At 38.2% G+C, this 19759-nt stretch overlaps 1 protein-coding gene across 4 annotated transcripts in view; it reads right to left on the bottom strand.

Moving 5' to 3' along the window:
• Positions 1–19759, bottom strand: part of pde5ab (phosphodiesterase 5A, cGMP-specific, b) — a 55184-nt gene that overhangs the window by 23234 nt on the left and 12191 nt on the right. For 2 of the 4 annotated variants that reach the window (XM_052560195.1, XM_052560196.1), the window contains exons 1-6: positions 10117–10312; positions 7485–8130; positions 5587–5676; positions 5415–5486; positions 5234–5323; positions 4998–5135 (exon numbers count right to left, since the gene is read on the bottom strand). In XM_052560195.1, the coding sequence (XP_052416155.1) occupies positions 4998–5135; positions 5234–5323; positions 5415–5486; positions 5587–5676; positions 7485–8130; positions 10117–10214 (1134 nt within the window). In that variant the 5' untranslated portion in view covers positions 10215–10312. Of the gene's footprint in view, positions 1–4997; positions 5136–5233; positions 5324–5414; positions 5487–5586; positions 5677–7484; positions 8131–10116; positions 10313–19759 lie in introns of those variants that run through there. The other 2 variants (XM_052560197.1, XM_052560198.1) reach the window with 1 other exon arrangement.

Below are 19759 nucleotides of genomic sequence, written 5' to 3'. Positions count from 1 at the left end.
AGACTTAGAATATGGGTTTCTCAACTAACTTGTCTTTCCTTTGCAACAGCTACTCTTTCCAAATTTGAAGATACTAGGAGGACAGTTTCTTAATAAATTAAGGTGCCATTCAAATGCACTTCAAGAGGTGAAAACTGCCATGGTTAGGAAGACTGCTGAACTCAGTTTTTCACAATGGTTAATCTCTTTCCATAACACTCGCTATCACTGTGACCTGGATAATGAATTCATAAAATTAACAAGCTGTCTTTCTACTTTATATCTGGACTACTTCCAAAGACTATAAAAACTGTGTGTCAAGTTGAGGAAAACCAGAGCTTTTTTTATGAACAGAGTATGGAGAACTAGGTTTCTAGGTCAACAAATAACCTTTGAATTATGATACACATCTAAAAAACGGAACTCTCTCTGAAGAGATCAAGTCTTTCTACATGATACTACCTTCATCACAACAGCTCAACTATCTAGACAACTTAAATATAAAAATGTAGAATGCAGTTCCTTCGTATTTTGGAAATGTTGACAAATATGGACTATGGACATTCTCCATTAACACTAATAACTAGAAACTTTAATTGGGTTCACTTGCGTAGCCTAAATGTGGCCTATAATGTCTGACCTTTTGTAATACATAATAAACTGGACTAGGTAATTGAAGGTAATGTTCCAATGTTACTGGTAGGGGTGCTCCGATCACGATCGGCCGATCGTTAATGCGTATCTCCTCAGTAAAGCCGGTTTTCTAATCAGCGGTTAATTCCATCAGGTGCGTGATTTCACATAGAGCAGCTGTTACTACACAGAGCCGTTGTTAATAGAGAAGATGGGCCAATAAACGCTGAAAATTAACGTGATTTGCGCATCTTCTCTATTAACAACGGCTCTGTGTAGTAACAGCTGCTCTATGTGAAATCACGCACCTGATGGAATTAACTGCTGATTAGAAAACCGGCTTTACTGATGAGATACGCATAACGATCGGCCGATCGTGATCGGAGCACCTCTAGTTACTGGTAATGGTAATTCTATGCCCCTGTCTGCTTTGACTATAAACAAAATTTTACCACATTCATATTAATGATTCTACCTCAACATCATTGCAAATGAAATAATTGTAAATAATTCAGACAATCAGGCATTCATGGTGTTTTAATTAACACATGAAGCGCAATACTCATGAACCAACCTAACAAATAGGTGCACATTCGTAGAGCAGTGATTTTGGGTTGTTTGCAAAGCCAAATATAGGGAACATTGCACATACAGTCAGTACACCTTTAAAAACACACATGCCCAGTGAGGTGGAACACTACTGAATGAGAGCTTTTCCTGATTGCTCAAAGGGAAGGAAGGGTTCATTAGTTAAAAAAAAAAAAAACATGACTCATCTACACTTCTTTGTGATTCCACCGAAAGGTTTTCCCAGCTTTTCATGTAATACTGTAGATTTCTCTTTTATCTTAACAGAAGTGCATTTTTCCAGAATACGTAATGTTTTCTTGGTACAGTATTTGCAAAGTGGCAATATATTGAAATGTATTAAATTCATTTCACAAAATTGTAATATCATCAAAAAGTTGATTTATTTAACTAATTCCATTCAAAAAGTGAAACTTGTATGTTATATTCATTCATTACACACAGAAGAATCACAAAGGTACTTGGGTTACTCCCCCGCTGTACCCCCGAAGCAATCTAAAATAGTCCGAATATAAACACTTATTACAGGTGCACCCTAGTGATTCAGGACAAGCTAAAAACACGGTTTGGAAAATGGATTCATGGTGTACTCGCTTATTATATATATTTTTCTACATTTTGAACACAAACAAAGTTACGGACCGCAGCTCTGATTGGTTGTTTTTTACCGGGAGTGGATGAATTTCTGCAAATGGCAATAGGACCACTGGGAGGAGCCAGAGGAGCTTGATTTGTTCCCAGATTATCTGTCTCATATTCTACTGTCAAGACATAATGACAGGTTTAACAAACATGTAAAAAATATATTTTTACAAAAGTTACCTACTGCACCTTTAAGACCAATAAAAAGATAAGATTTTTAGAAATCTTGGCCAACTGAAAAGTATGAACATGAAAAGTATGAGCATGTATAGCACTCAATACTTAGTTGGGGCTCCTTTTGCCTGTATTACTGCAGCAATGTGGAGTCGCTCAGTCTGTGGCACTGCTCAGGTGTTATGAGAGCCCAGGTTGCTCTGATAGTGGCCTTCAGCTCTTCTGTATTCTAAAGTCTGGCATATCGCATCTTCCTCTTTACAATACCCCGTAAATTTTTTATGGGGTTAAGGTCAGGTAAGTTTGCTGGCCAATTAAGAACAGGGATACCATGGTCCTTAAACCAGGTACTGGTAGCTTTGGCACTGTGTGCAGGTGCCAAGTCCTGTTGGAAAATGAAATCTGCATCTCCATAAAGTTGGTCAGCAGCAGGAAGCATGAAGTGCTCTTAAACTTCCGGGTATACGGCTGTGTTGACCTTGACCTCAGAAAACACAGTGGACCAACACCAGCACATGACATGTCACCCCAAACCATCACTGAGTGTGGAAACTTTACATTGGACCTCAAGCAACGTGGATTGTGTGCCTCTCCTCTCTTCCTCCAGACTCTGGGACCCTGATTTCCAAAGGAAATGCAAAATTTACTTTAATCAGAGAACATAACTTTGGACCACTCAGCAGCAGTCCAGTCCTTTTTGAAGCAAGACGCTTCTGATGCTGTCTATTGTTCAAGAGTGGCATGACACAAGGAATGCAACAGCTGAAACCCATGTCTTGCATATGTCTGTGTGTAGTGGTTCTTGAAGCACTGACTCCAGCTGCAGTCCACTCTTTGTGAATCTCCCCCACATTTTTGAATGGGTTTTGTTTCACAATACTCTCCAGGGTGCGGTTATACCTATTGCTTGTACACTTTTTTTCTACCACACATTTTCCTTCCCTTCGATTCTCTATTAAAGTGCTTGGACACAGAGCTCTGTGAACAGCCAGCCTCTTTTGCATTGACCTTTTGTGTCTTGCCCTCCTTGTGCAAGGTGTCAATGGTCGTCAAGTAAGCAGTAGCCTACATAACTAGACTGAGAGACCATTTAAAGGCCTTTGCAGGTGTTTTGAGTTAATAAGCTGTTCAGAATGTGTCACCAGGTGTCTTCAATATTGAACCTTTTCACAATATTAACAATAAAATGGGGTATGATTTAAAAATGGGCATCCCTCCAAAAACATCTACATTTCTGTCTCTTTTCAAGTGTTAGTGTATATAATTAGTTGTATTTATAGGGGTTATTAAAGCACAATTCTATAATAAGGGGGTTATTATAGAAACCCCCTGGACCACACTAATTTTCAACGCCTGGCTATGGCCAAGTTCACAAGGAATGGACTGAGGCTGGGGTCAAGGCATCAAGACCACACAGACGTGTCAAGGAATTTTCTGAACCACAGACAACGTCAGAGGTGTCTAACCTGGGCTAAGGAGAAGAAGAACTGGACTGTTGCCCAGTGGTCAAAGCTCCTCTTTTCAGATGAGAGCAAGTTTTGTATTTCACTTGGAAAACAAGCTGAAGGAGTCTGGCGGAAAGGTGGAGAAGCTCATAGCCCAAGTTGCTTGAAGTCCAGTGTTAAGTTTCCACAGTCTGTGATGATTTGGGGTGCAATGTCATCTGCTGGTGTTGGTCCATTGTGTTTTGAAAACCAAAGGCACTGCACCCGTTTACCAAGAACTTATTAGCCAGCTTTTTGAAGATGCTGATTTCATTTTCCAGCAGGATTTGGCATCTGCCTGTTGGTGTGCTTGACTAGCCAGCAAACTCACCAGACCTGATTGTCAAGAGAAAAATGAGAAACAAGAGACCAAAAAATGCAGATGAGCTGAAGGGCATTGTCAAAGAAACCTGAGCTTCCATACCACCTCAGTAGTGCCACAAACTGATCACCTCCATGCCACGCTGAATTGAGGCAGTAATTAAAGCAATTATTTAATACATAAGTTTCACAATTTGAGTTGAATTACTGAAATAAATGAACTGTTCCATTACATTTTAATTTACTGAGATGCACATGTATTCAGAAAGCACTGGTAGTTCCTTCAGAATTTTTTTTATTTTTATTTTTTTTATATCAGGTGTTTTCGGTATATGAGGTGCATGTGTATTTGTTGCCATATTTCTTTGGCTGTGGCAAATAAGGAAGCAATTTGAGTGAAGTTCTCTGCTAGCGAGTCTGCTATAAAGTGTTTCTTAACTCTCGCACTCAGCTATGTAAATATCCTCAGCCTCTCTTTTAAAATGCCTAAATGTAGTACATTAGCATTGGCGAACTATTAACAAATAAATTGTAATCGTATTGAGGTAAAATGTAAAATAATAAATTGCACTTTAGACATTAGTTAGGCCTACAGAGATACACCATAATGTTATGTAATTAATCTAATTAAAATGTGTTTTTCTAAATTAACCAAAAAAATTTTATCTTCTAAACAACCCATAGCTCAGTGGTTCTCAGTGTTTTGTTTTTTGAGCCATTGTTTTGGAATATTGCGAACAATATTCTTTTGTTTGGTAGTATCAGCAGAACCAGTATCTGCTCATCTCGTCCTGAATCTTTGATATAAACCCACTCCCCTCCAAACACCGTAGAGACCCTCTTTCAAAAATATTGCTTGCTGCGGCCTCAATGTTCTCACTATGCCTCCACTGATAAAAGCTGATATATTTAATTCTCTTTTAGAACATTTAGTCTCAACTACAAGCAAATCTTTTGCTTTAGGCTAAAAATCCAGATGTCAAAAAGGCATGCTGTTTAAAGCCCAAGCTTAAATTGTTTTCAAGTATCCTAAAGGGATATTTTGGATAGGCAATATCTTGGTCATAGCAAAGAAATGCAAAACATGCTTGATATTTCCATGTTTTATGATCATAAGAGTTCTTTAAAAGTTTTTGGTGTTTTGGAAATAAATGTGATGAGATATTTTGGTCTTACAGCTGTTTCCCTGTCAGAAATGAAGACAGTGCATTCTTGGGCCTGCATGAAAGACAAGATGGTAGCCACGGTTTTCCTCAGTAAGACCTCCAAAGACTGCTGCTCTTCAAAGATCAGACTAGCCAGATCCAACAACACCTAAAAAAACACCCCAAACCATGATCACTGCTTATAGCCAAGTTACTGTTCAGACATGCCTATACAAAATTTATTTCTACTAAAATGTGGAAAAATACCTGGTTTCGCCTGTTCTCCAGCTGTGATGTCTCATAGAGTTGTGCATTGTGTAGTACTATACCAGAGAAAGCCAGGTACGAGGAAAAGTCCTGTTGAGATGAAAAATGACAAATTATTATAATAAAATGACAGAAAATATAAAATAACTACAGTATAAACTGAAATGTGCAAATGTTTCACCCTCTCATCCTGTTCTGTGAAGGCACTGTTCTCTCCACACCTTTTATTGATTGCTTGTGCTACTCCGACAACCTTTAAGCATTAATAAAATGTAGCAGTTAAGTTTTAATAGCAAATGTTGCAAATATTCAGTTCAGTTCAGGCACTTTTTATGTTTAACTTCATCTCTCACCTCATCTCTGTGATTTTTGATGGGTAAACACAAGATGCTCTGAGTCTTATATCCTGTAATTTGGTCCACCTCTGCATTAAAACGTGGATCCTGAAGGAGAGGAAATAAATCAACCACAATTCCCATTTATCCAGCTAATTATAACTTGCCGTAATATCACTATTTAAAAAATCAGCTGCCCATTTCGTTAGACAATGTAGTTTTTTTTTTTTTTTTTTTTACATAGTTCAATTTAAAAAAATACAAATAAAAAATCCATCCTATGCACCCTAGAAATACAACTTAGTCATAAATGTGACCCTGTACCACAAAACCTTTTTAAGTCACTGGGGTATATTTTTAGCAATAGCCAAAAATTATCGATTTTTCTTTTATGCCAAAAATCATTAGGATATTAAAGAAAGAAAAATGTTCTATGAAGATATTTTGTAAATTTCCTACCGTAAATATATTAAAACTTAATTTTTGATTAGTAATATGCATTGCTAATAATTCATTTGGACAATTTCAAAGGGAATTTTCTCAGATATTTTTTTTTTTTTTTTTTTTCACCCTCAGATTCCAGATTTTCAAACAGTTCTATCTCGGAAAATACTGTCCGATCCTAATATGGAAAGCTTATTTATTCAATATTCAGATAAGTAATGGTTTACCATAAATAAATACATAAATAATCAATTTATCAAATATGTTGAATTTGTTTTTCAGTGTTTAGCTCAGGTCGCAGGGTAGGGTATGCCTGATTAGAATGCCTTGGGACTTTGTGTCTGTTGTTGTGATACCACCAGCCTATCATCACTGTCATGACGCCATTTTATTCTTCATTTCTTGTGGCTCAAAAACAACTGTGTTCCTGAGCACACATGACAGATTTCCAATTGTGAACATCTAGGTGTGTGTGTGCAACACCCGAGCAACTGCAGTTCTGTTTTGCACCGTTATTGACACAGAAATTACAAACTTTAAGTAAACAAATATGTTTGATTGAGAGACAGATGGCGTTTAATGGCACCATGAGGACCTAGTGTTCTTTTTTTAATTTTACCCTGTTGTGATATGCGAAAACACTGACACTTTATATGAAACAGTGTCTTACAACAAAACCATTAAACACTTTAATTTCATTGTCAAACATGGTTAATCTTAACCTTAATTTTAGCGTTTTAAGATACATACTGTTAAAAATTAAGATCTTCATTTTATTCTATTATTCTTTCTCTTTCACACTATCTTTCTCTTTACCTCTTTTTCCTTTCCCTCTCTCTGTAGAAACACGACTAAACTAAATTACAAAGAGCTAAAAATACCAGCCATCATTATACAAACTGTTGGTTAGCAACTGAATTGCATAACATTTAAATCTAATCAAAGGCCTTAAGAGATATAGCCTAAATTGCATTTCTGAGGAAATACTTTTATTAGTACTGGAGGGTATTATAAAGGAGTAAATTTTATTTCAGCCTCTGAAACCAAAGTGGTCCTTATGCAAATGACACCTTATGCACAAGGTAACACAGAGGAATCCGATAAGAGGAGAATGTTTTAATAAAACTGCTGTCAGAAATTCTATCTAATTATTGAGATATGCAGGTAAATCCAAACATTTCTCTATCCAATGTTTTATTATAAGATCAAAAGGTGATGATACAGTCTGATGGAAGAAACACAAATTTGTCTTAGTTGTCGTTTAACAACTAGCCCATCTCATGACCAGTAATTTCTACTTATCTTTTTTCAATTTGTATTTATTTTGATTTGATGTATTTAAAATGTCACAATTTTTTATTTCACGTGGGTCAAATGTTCACAATATCAACAAATGTAGGCTTTCTAATGTATAGTCTTTAAGGAATAAAACACTGAAATGGCAAACAGCAGGTGAAATGACAGAGCCTCACCTCATATGCATTCTTGATGTTCAGAGGCTGTCCAGTGGCTGCCACATACCCCACAATTCCTTTGTTCCATTCTAGGCGAATACCACTGTTGGAAGCCTCCTCAAGAGTGGATCCTTCTGCGACATCAAATAGCCGGCTAACAAGGAACTTCCTGTTTGAACTGTCCTCTCCAACCAAGAACAACGAATAGCGATCTGCTGCTATCAACTCGTGAGTGTGTAAGAAGATCCTGTGGCAGAGGACAGTAAGGTCCAAGTGACTTGAAACATCACGTACAAGCTCCAACAGACGAGCACAGCGGTCCCCGTTTTCACGAACTCCTGAGTCCATAATGCCTCCACCCTCATCTGTCCCACTGCCTGAGCCAGGCCGCTGGGGAGGAGGAAGTGGCATTTGCACCCTTTCTGTATCACTAAGAAAAGTAAGCGAACCCTCAGCGTCTTTCACAACAATGGGGCGAAGTGGCCTATCAAACTCAGATGCAGAGATCTTTCGTGTAGGGGTGGATGGAGCTGGACTTGGAGAAGGTGCATCAGTTGGACCCAGTGGATGGATGGCCGATAAAGGTTCAGGCAGAGCTTTTGATGCTTCCCGAGATGGCTGAATGGAGTGGACACGTTCAGCAAACCATGCGTTTACCATTTCCCTTAAAAAAAAAAAAAAAACATTAACCAAAAACATTAGCTCAGCAAGCTCTTGACCTAAAAAAGCAACAATTCCAATTCAAAACTAAATCTCAGTAACTGCCTAATCTGAATACACCTAGTCACAAAGCTCATTAGGTATTTATCTTGGTAATACAACCAAGCAGCTATTTCCTAGGTAGGTATAACACTCATACAAGTTCGGCTTCTAAAATCTGCCCTCATAAGATTTTCTATACCTTTCATGCTGGTCAAATGAATTTGCATGCATATTATACAGTAAACAAACGCAATCATTTTAAGGTGGAACTTCCATTCCTAGAGCTGCCATATGGCTTCCTCTTATAATGTCTCTGCTACTCAGCTGGAAAATCTCATCCACAAACAGTTGACCAGCAAGATAAAACAGCAGTGTAGAAAACTGTCACAGTTCACCTCAGTTATTTCAAGGTTTTATGAGCAGTTTGCTAGACTGGACCTATCTATATAATGAACTGTTGCAAAGGTTCTACGTAACTTTCTCGAAGTTTTCATTGAAAGTTGAACGAGACATTGAGTTAAGCAGCTCAAATGGAAAACACTGGAGCATATAACAACCCACAATCATAACATTTGCTGATAGATTATTTCCAAATCTGTCAAAACAACACTGATGTAGTGGCTTTTATTAAACTAACACTACAATTAAAGCATTAAAATAGCCTGTAACAAATGTTTTCAATAAAATGTTTATTATTGGGGTAGGATATTCAAACCACCATAGTCTCAGTGGACCCAACCTAAAATGTCCTTGGCTAGAATAGTTTAAATAAACAACATTCCCTTTGAAGAGACACCATCCAACCATTTCCTAAAGTTAGTAAATTCATCTAAAGTTGCTCATGCTAAGAAGTCTTAATTTGTTCTGACCAATCAAATAGTATAGGATTTGCATGGGTTGTTTTTTTCAGTGGTAATAAATGAATACATTAATCATTAATTAAACAAGCAAACAAACAGCTGGCCAGGTGTTAAAGAAAAATATAATTGAGTAAAAGCAAATAAAACGTAAAAATTAATCAGTTAATTTTGGGGATTCCCAAAGGGCAGACACACAGCCAGGAACAGCACAAGGTTTGATAGAATTTGTAAAAAATTTCAACAGTCTCAATCTAATTCTAAACTACTTTTGTATTTTGGCAATATAGATGGCAAATTTGTATGAATTCCTATGATTCATAAATTTTTGTATGATCTGCTTACACCCAACATTTCTTTTGGGTTTTTTTTTTTTTTTTTTTTTTTTTTTTTTAAACGTTTACACTTTTGTATGAATCAAATCATACACATTCATATGAAACTGCAGAACTGGAAAATATATGTGTTCTAATGAAAGCAGGTTGCTTTTTTTTCATTATGTGTTATGTCTGATCTTCTTCCTCAAAATTTCACCAGTACTGGACATAATTTTCTGAGCACATAGTTGTCTGGACATGGAGGTGTGTTAATTAATCTGATATCATAGTTAAGGCAAATTATTTGTTTAAAGCTCTGCATTAAAGTGCATAAAGAACATCAAATCCATCAATATATCAATCACTTCAATATATAAAAGTTCACACCTTTGTTTGTTGGTTGTTATTGATTAAACAGTGTAAGCAATGAGTAGCTATACATCAGAGTAGTGTATATCAACGACGGGAATATGTCACATAAAAACACCCGTAGCTACATTGTGAAATTGCTAGACACAACCTAAGATATGATTAATTCCTCTAACAAACGAGTTCCAAATTATGTTTCCATCGGAGTTCACAAGAAAAAAAAGGCAATAAATACTTACACTTTCCTTTACAAACAACGCAAACTTTAAAGCAGCTAAAGATAAGGTTGAAATTATTTGGCGATGATAAGGAAATGGAACGCTGCGTTGCGCAGCTGCAGCAAGCGGGTATACAGCCTCATTACAGGACTACATGTCTTTCAACTGAACTAGCCGTTGAACTTACCGAGAAGCCTTTCGTACAAAATAAGAATGTGCGAACTCTAGGTTGTCGTCAAGCCAAGCCTCCATCATCCCTTCTTTTTCTGGAGGATAGAACTCCATTCTGCCTCCACAGATCAGCCGGTGGATATCATCCGCCTGCTCTATTCTGATGTTCAGTCACAAAGACACTTCCACCACAACCACCACCGGCGTCTACACGGGCTGCACTACTCTCTCTCTCTCTCTCTCTCTCTCTCTCTCTCTCTCTCTCTCTCTCTCTCTCTCTCTCTCTCTCTCTCACGCTCTCGCTCTGGATCTCTCTCTCTCTCTCTCTCTCCCTACACACACACACACACACACACACACAGAGAACGCGGCTTTACACATTAAAAGAAAGTCTATCACAAAGCAATGTTAAACAAAACTCTTAAAGCTTGTTATTTGGATAGATACCTTAATATCAGACCTCAAGGTAATTATAACACTTGTAACAGTTGTAGCTATTTTGGTACATTATGAGTATCCTGTCACATCACATCACTTTTTTTTATTCATTTGGCGCTTGTATGTAAAATGTATCAATTATATATGTTTTACTGCCATTTGATATTAGGAAATACTCTCCTCATAACCACTCCATCAAGTGAATCAATATGCCAAGGATACCATATGGGTAGTTCGCATGACATGTCAATTAGTGATTGTAGCATGGTTCAAGCTACATTTGAAAGTATTTTAATCAACATAATATTTCATTGTTATCATTTACAATTGTTATACATTTAACTGTTTTATAAGCTGAATTTCAACTGAAAAATAAATAAATAAATAAATAAATAAATACATTTTAATGGCAATTGAATGTTCACTATATTATGTAAAATGCAATTTGCGTAATGGGCATGCAGTATGTACAGTCAAGCACAAATATTAAAAAATTGCAAATGTCAAAACCATTGGATTTTATTAAAATAACAAAATTCAGAGTCCTTACCAGAAATTCGTCCCTTTGAACTCTTTTGCTAACCTATTGCCTAATATTGAATAGCCCTGACCCACCCCTAAGCACTACACCATCTCTGTACACAATGGTGTAGCCTTACCAGCAGATGGTGCCTCCTTCTCTCCTGGGAGAGGGAGATACCACTGAAGGCATATGTGCTCTCTTGGGTACAAATGTGATTCCATTGTATACATGGTGGCCTGGCTGAGCTAATGGCAGTCTCTGGAGAGACTGTATGTCAGTGAGAGTGAACGGTATTGGACAATGTTTCAATAAAACATTTTTTATATTTTCTTCTTCTTCTTCTTCTTTTTATATTTTCTTTTTCAGTTCATTTATCAGTGGCTGCATTTGGCAGGCACTTCCTACTATCTTTACACAGAAGATGGGACTTAGAACTTATGTCAGGACATGCTGGGCTTATGGTGGGATTCCTGTTGCCCCCCTTTACAACACCACATGCAACATTCACAAACTTCAAGCATCATTTGTCACAGTGTCCCCAACTATATGTGCATGAACACACAAAGTCAGCTAGCTGGGCTGAAACACTGTCCAGATGTGGTCACTCAAGTCACTCTAAACTAAACTACTCGGTTCACCTTTCAGTCATAAGTCAAACAACACTCTATTTCTTCACATAATTCCATGCACTACATTAAACAGCTCAGCTGCTATTGTAAACCCAAAAGTCAGTGCAATGGTGGATAGCGTTGGATGGAGAGAAGTCCTATGCAGTCTTCCAATGGAAACAATTTTGAGTGCTTAGTTTGTCCCGTGTAGCGATCAACAAGACAAATATGGCAGTAAAATCATTTATTAACAGCAGGTTTAATAGAGACAGAGAGAATGGGGTTGAATGTGGGGTCAAACCAATGTAATAGGCCTACTGCAGAGACACAAGTGGACGTGCACTGGATGCAAGAAATGAAAGTTACATGAAAAATCCCACTAAACACATATTGTCAGAAATGTCCTTGCATTTGATTGTCTTTGAATGATACCATTATACTGGACAGTGTTCAGATGCTTGCGTTTTATCAAGCCTTTCACTAGAGAGCTTTTTTTATGATATCCTGATGGTATAGATGCAAGTAAGCACATGAAGAAGATGGTGATATCTGCAAAGTGTATTTGCAGCTTTTGATTGCTGAGTGGCACTTTAACCACAAATTATCAAAAAGCGCATCAAAGCACATTTTCGCAAATAGCCGACAGCTTTGCCTAGCCGATGTGTTACATTTGTCGGCTGCAGTTGGGGAAAATTAAAGAAAAACACTGTAGTTAAAATATTTAACATTCACAGATGAAAGTTTAGTACTTATTAAAGGGGGGTGGAATGCTATTTCATGCATACTGAGTTTTTTTACACTGTTAAAGAGTTGGATTCCCATGCTAAACATGGACAAAGTTTCAAAAATTAAGTTGTACGTTTGAAGGAGTATTTCTGTTCCAAAAATACTCCTTCCGGTTTGTCACAAGTTTCGGAAAGTTTTTTTCGAGTATGGCTCTGTGTGACGTTAGATGGAGCGGAATTTCCTTATATGGGTCCTGAGGGCACTTAAGGGATTAAGGGACCAGCATTAAGGGACCAGTGGATGGAGTTTATTTTTACAGAGCATCAACGGAGTTGTGCAAGTGTTTGTGTTTGTTCCCTGCATTTCTAAAATGCTTGTTTTACAAACAAAGCCCAGTTTGACGACGGATTTGCGTATCGTTTATTTCTTAAGGATGATGCAATCCCAACGAAAAAGGGTCACGATTGTGTGTTGGAACCACAGACGGTGAGTAAAACTGCTTAAAATATCTCTGCCTCCTTGTTAGTGCATCCCCTTCCATCGGAGACCCGGGTTCGAGCCCCGCTCGGAGCGAGTCGTTGCTGCTGCTGCTCTCGTTCAGTTTCAGCCTTCACAGCTGTCACAGCTTCCAAACACTCTCAACGCAAAAGCCTACTGGCGCTCGTGATTCTTTAGCTCCGCCCACATGTCACGCCTCCAGGCACTCGTGTTTTTCCGGGAAAAATCGGTACAATCTTCCTCTTATGAATATAATAAAACTAAATAATTTTTGGAGTTATGAAGGATGCAGTACTACTCTATAGATACTCAAGATTAACAGGATATTGAGTGAAAACGAGCATTTCACCCCCCCCTTTAAGCATTTCTTAGAACAAATTTAAGCAGGATAAATGTCAAGCCTACGAGCCTGTGCTTATATTTTCTCTAGTGCTGCATTTCCACCGAAATTACCCGGAACATTTGTAACAGGAACTTTTTTTCCCAGGAACTTTTTCCCCCCAGACCTGTTGCTTTCTGTGTTTCCACCTTGATCTAAGGGAAGATTAGGCAAATAGACTGGTGAAGTAGGTCTGCACACGTTTCTCAATACAAAGTATGCTGATTTTGGATGTACATAGTTCAGACTTTGTGAATTCGACTCGGGAGTGTGATGTCCGCGACGACGCAAGAATTCAACTCGGGAGTGTGATGTCCGCGACGACGCAAATCCGGTAATTCTGCAAACAGCAGTGTACTTGATAACATCAGTCAGCTCGCTTTGGCTACAGCAATTTTCCTCTCTTTATATTTACAATAAAACTAAATAGGATATCAAATACCACTGCCTCCTTTCATTTTCATTTAAACATACAGTATTGTTCAAAATAATAGCAGTACAATGTGACTAACCAGAATAATCAAGGTTTTTCGTATATTTTTTTATTGCTACGTGGCAAACAAGTTACCAGTAGGTTCAGTAGATTCTCAGAAAACAAATGAGACCCAGCATTCATGATATGCACGCTCTTAAGGCTGTGCAATTGGGCAATTAGTTGAATTAGTTGAAAGGGGTGTGTTCAAAAAAATAGCAGTGTGGCATTCAATCACTGAGGTCATCAATTTTGTGAAGAAACAGGTGTGAATCAGGTGGCCCCTATTTAAGGATGAAGCCAACACTTGTTGAACATGCATTTGAAAGCTGAGGAAAATGGGTCGTTCAAGACATTGTTCAGAAGAACAGCGTACTTTGATTAAAAAGTTGATTAGAGAGGGGAAAACCTATAAAGAGGTGCAAAAAATGATAGGCTGTTCAGCTAAAATGATCTCCAATGCCTTAAAACGGAGAGCAAAACCAGAGAGACGTGGAAGAAAACGGAAGACAACCATCAAAATGGATAGAAGAATAACCAGAATGGCAAAGGCTCAGCCAATGATCACCTCCAGGATGATCAAAGACAGTCTGGAGTTACCTGTAAGTACTGTGACAGTTAGAAGACGTCTGTGTGAAGCTAATCTATTTTCAAGAATCCCCCGCAAAGTCCCTCTGTTAAAAAAAAGGCATGTGCAGAAGAGGTTACAATTTGCCAAAGAACACATCAACTGGCCTAAAGAGAAATGGAGGAACATTTTGTGGACTGATGAGAGTAAAATTGTTCTTTTTGGGTCCAAGGGCCACAGGCAGTTTGTGAGACGACCCCCAAACTCTGAATTCAAGCCACAGTACACAGTGAAGACAGTGAAGCATGGAGGTGCAAGCATCATGATATGGGCATGTTTCTCCTACTATGGTGTTGGGCCTATTTATCGCATACCAGGGATCATGGATCAGTTTGCATATGTTTAAATACTTGAAGAGGTCATGTTGCCCTATGCTGAAGAGGACATGCCCTTGAAATGGTTGTTTCAACAAGACAATGACCCAAAACACACTAGTAAACGGGCAAAGTCTTGGTTCCAAACCAACAAAATTAATGTTATGGAGTGGCCAGCCCAATCTCCAGACCTTAATCCAATTGAGAACTTGTGGGGTGATATCAAAAATGCTGTTTCTGAAGCAAAACCAAGAAAATGTGAATGAATTGTGGAATGTTGTTAAAGAATCATGGAGTGGAATAACAGCTGAGAGGTGCCACAAGTTGGTTGACTCCATGCCACACAGATGTCAAGCAGTTTTAAAAAACTGTGGTCATACAACTAAATATTAGTTTAGTGATTCACAGGATTGCTAAATCCCAGAAAAAAAAAATGTTTGTACAAAATAGTTTTGAGTTTGTACAGTCAAAGGTAGACACTGCTATTTTTTTGAACACACCCCTTTTAACTAATTGCCCAATTGCACAGCCTTAAGAGCGTGCATATCATGAATGCTGGGTCTTGTTTGTTTTCTGACAATCTACTGAACCTACTGGTAACTTGTTTGCCACGTAGCAATAAAAAATATACTAAAAACCTTGATTATTCTGGTTAGTCACATTGTACTGCTATTATTTTGAACAATACTGTAATAATGTGTATTTATACAGCCATTACAATGAAACGAAATTTTACATCAATTTGCCAAATTTTACCTTTTTTACTTTCATTTTAACATTTAGATAAATTGAATACAGCCCAAAGATAACCTGATAGATTTACCCAAAACTAATTCTATTTTATGTTTAACCACTAAAGAGACATCAGAGCCAGCAGTGAATGTCAGAAGGTCTAGCCGAGGTGAGTCTGCTCTCGGTGGATACATGAGCACTGAGCTCCCGCTGATCGCTTGTAGCTCACCATCTCCGAAATCGGCAAAAAACATTTGAATAAACCACAGATTTGAGTTTTAAATAACTACATTCTCACCTGAAATACTTTTAAAATTACATTTCATGACAAAATAACAGTAATATTTTGAAAATTATCCGAATAAATGGTGGTTGAGATCACATTGCTGCATGAGCTAATCAGCACGTTTAGCGCCCAAGTCCCACCCCCAAAAGTTCAGGAACTTTGAAAAAGTACCACCTCGCCAGCAGGGACTTTCTGGGGGGCATTTTTTTACCCAGAATTTTATTTAGTTCCTGGTTCCTGTGGTGGAAACACACGAGTACTAGTCCAAAGTTCCTGCGGTGGAAACGCAGCTTAAGCTACACAGTATTAAACCATATTTTAGATATGAAACATATAATTAAGTGTGCAGTATTATTAATATAATATGAATTATGTGTTATATTATTCTAAAGAAATTGTGGTTTACTTTGCATCGGAGCATTAAAAGTGGTAGCCTATTTTAGTGAGCTAGGCTACATGGATTAATATGCAAAATGTCAATATTCTCACATATTAGGCCTATATTTTAATTTATATTTTAAAATTCCTTTAATAAAACAGAGTGCATTTTTGTCACACACTACTTTGTTATTTGTTACCTGTCCTTTATTTTGACAGATAACTTCTTGGGAAAAAGATATTTGTCTGTACACTGATTAAGAAATTGTTGCGTTTTATAAATTATTTCCTTTTTTTTTTTTGTAAAACGTGATGCACTGTATAATTTTGCTCCCATTAGGCCTAATTAAAACAAGATATTAATAGATTAAACCTGCAGATTTAGCTAAATCCTTGAAACTCTAAAGAATTGACTGATTAATAAAATGTCCTCACGTTCATCAGAGTGCAAGATTTGCGTGGCGTGCGTGATGTGCGACTCGCAGCATTTATTGTGATTTGTCTACATATTTTATCTTCATTAAAAATCTTGTTTGGTTTTATTTTGGATAATTGCATGTAAAAAATTATTTACTTTGTAATGCATATGCAAAATGGGAATTATTATTCATATTCAATTGTTTGTGTGAAAATTATTAATGTGCATGCATGACAGGGAGGCGCCCTGTCGATCACTCGAATTTTTGATAATTAAGTAACTGAAAATTGGGGTGTCTCACATACATGAGAAATATATCTACAGAAAGCTTGAAACATCTACTTTTCAACGAATCAATTCAAAACTAAAGAATTATGTAATCTGTAAAGGTTGCATTTCTCTCTAAAGGTGCGTCCATGTGGAGAGAGTCAGCACTGTGAATTTCATCTTGCAGCCGACAAGAAAGCGTACTCGGTTACGAACATAACCTCGGTTCCCTGAGATACCTCACTCATACTGCGTATGGGGAAAAGCTCCTTTTTTCCTCGATACTGAAGCCTTTTTTCAGTAACACAGTGCAACTGCACTGCCATTGGTTTAATCTGTAAACTTTTTTAAACCAATGACCAGGGGCGATTCTAAGATTTTGATTTTAGGGGGGCTCAGCCCCCAATAAGGGTATGATTAAAAAATATTATTTTACTATTAGGGTAGGGTTGTATACTACTAACCTTATTGCAATCCACTATTCCATTGTATTCCCTGTATTTCATATATGGGAGTAGGAGTACTGACTGAGCCATATATAACACTGTAAAAAAAACTAATACACTTTTTTAGATGTGACCAGTCACTGGAAAATTTTGAATTGGGAATGTAGATTTTTTTATTTTTTTATTTATTTTTTTTTACAATAAAGACTTCCTGATTCAGTATTAGGACATTCATGTTTATCCTTTGATGATACCACTGCTTTTTCTTATGAAATGTACGTGGAAATTGGCAGAAAATTAAAACAACATAAGGGTTCAATGACTGCAATGAATCTTGGGAACACAGTGGTATTGTGTGTGTGTGTGTGTGTGAGGCTGTCTGTTCTATTCTCACCTGACTGTTGCTCATTTGCAGACCTACTCCCGCACGACAAAAAAAATGTTGTATATCCATCTACAATGAAATATAAATTATTATATTTTATTATTATTATTATTATTATTATTATTAATTTTTAGCTTTTTAGCCTTTATAATCAACAATACGGTTGGTTATACATCAAGTCAGCCCCTGAACATTTATTTCATTTCAAATCATTTAACTAACCAGCTAATATTCATTAAGAATATAGACAAAACATGTATTAATGTAATTGTCTATTGGCAATATGTTTAATCTGTTCTATATTTATTTATATTTATTAAAAATTACATCATTATCAATTTGCCACTTCTATAAATCAATTACTTAAATTTTTTTTAAAAAAAAATCACAGATCCCTTTACTCTTACTCTAATATATGTATCATGATACACTAATGATTAATTATTACGTAATACAAAATTTATGTTTAATAATAGAAAACAAAATAACTCCACATGATGTTTCTCTCTCTGTGCCATTTAGTACTTTCAGACAATGATGTGTGTCGTTAATAATTTATTTTGCATGGCTGCATAATGTAATGCCGAAATACACAATAATATGTTTTCAATTTCAAAAAGTAAATTAAAATAAATCATGATCGTTTTCTAAAGTATGTTTTCATGGGTGTTAATCGCTTCATTTTTGTTGGAAGAAAAAACATCTGTCACACTGTGATAAAGGCTGAAAGTGAACGCAGCGAAGACGTACTGGTATTGGATGCGAGAACACACACACGCACGCACACACACACGCACACACGCGCACACGCACGCACACACACACACACACACACCTTGTACTCTCTGATGTTCGCTCTGCTCGGCGCCCCTGTGGATTGAAAAACGCGCTGAATCGATGCAGACTCAGATCAGGGGAGGAGCCAGAACTTGATGCAGCTTGCCACCGTCTCAAATGAGTTTTTAAAGGGGACTGAAGCGATCACTAATTAATCAAATAATTTTTTAGGGGGGCTGGGCATAAGTTTAGGGGGGCTGAAGCCCCCCTAAAAAGGGCCTAGCGACGCCTAGCGATGCAGCGTGCCAAAGCCCGCCAGAATGGGCGGGGTGAATGGCTATATAAGCAGGCAATCGCCAGAGGAAATCAGGTCGTACGACTGAAGCGACGACACTGAACCCGCAGCCTCGTGGCACGGCATATAACGCAGTACTCGTTCCGTATCTCAGGGAACTGAGGTTACATTCGTAACCGAGTACGTTCCCTTTCGATACTTCACTCATACTGCATATGGGGAACGAATTCAACCGCGCCGTGCCATGGTAGGGAACGATAAGACTTATCTTGAACACCCTGGGGTCCAGAGGATAAGTGAGAGAGCCGGAGCCATCGAACCCTTGACGGTACACTGCTAAGAGGGAGCTAGCTCCCTGGAGGTGGTATGATGACGGAGTCTGCTAGAGGCCGTCATATCAAACTGAAAGAACCCAAGCATGTAGGGTCGGGATATCCAAGTTATAGAATCTGACAAAAGTGGACGGCGAGGACCAGCTGGCCGCCTCACAGATGTCCTTGATAGAGACACCACTAGACCAGGCCCATGAAGAGGCCATCCCTCTAGTAGAGTGGGCTCTAACTCCTATGGGGCACTCAAGGCCCATAGAGGAGTAACATAGAGCGATAGCTTCAACTATCCAATGCGAGAGGCGTTGCTTTGAGACCGAAGACCCCTTGGTGCGGCCACCAAAGCAGACAAAAAGCTGGTCAGATTGCCTGAACGGCTGTGACTGCTCAACGTATATCCTCAAAGCCCTCACTGGGCAGAGTAAATTCAGCTCCTGCTCACCTGACAACGGAGGCAGAGCTGAGAGGGAAATTACTTGTGCTCTGAATGGCATCGAGAGCACTTTAGGTACGTAGCCATGCTTGGGTTTAAATGACCTTAGAATCATTGGGCGAAGGCTGGTCTGCCCTCGCACAGAGCACCCCAACCACGGTTGGACGCATCTGTTGAGAGCACCATCCTTCTGGAAACCGCCTGTAGGGGTACTCCACGACTGACCAACAGGGTTCATCCAAGGCTCCAGGGCTGCTAGACAGGCCTGGTTGACCCTGATGCGAAAGCGGCCGTGCTGCCAAGCTTGAGGTGGGACCCGGAGTTTCA

The sequence above is a fragment of the Carassius gibelio genome, chromosome B7, assembly GCF_023724105.1.
Source record: "Carassius gibelio isolate Cgi1373 ecotype wild population from Czech Republic chromosome B7, carGib1.2-hapl.c, whole genome shotgun sequence".
Lineage (NCBI taxonomy): Eukaryota > Metazoa > Chordata > Actinopteri > Cypriniformes > Cyprinidae > Carassius > Carassius gibelio.
The sequence above is the reverse complement of the archived record's forward strand: the minus strand, read 5'-3'. Positions and strand labels throughout refer to the sequence as shown.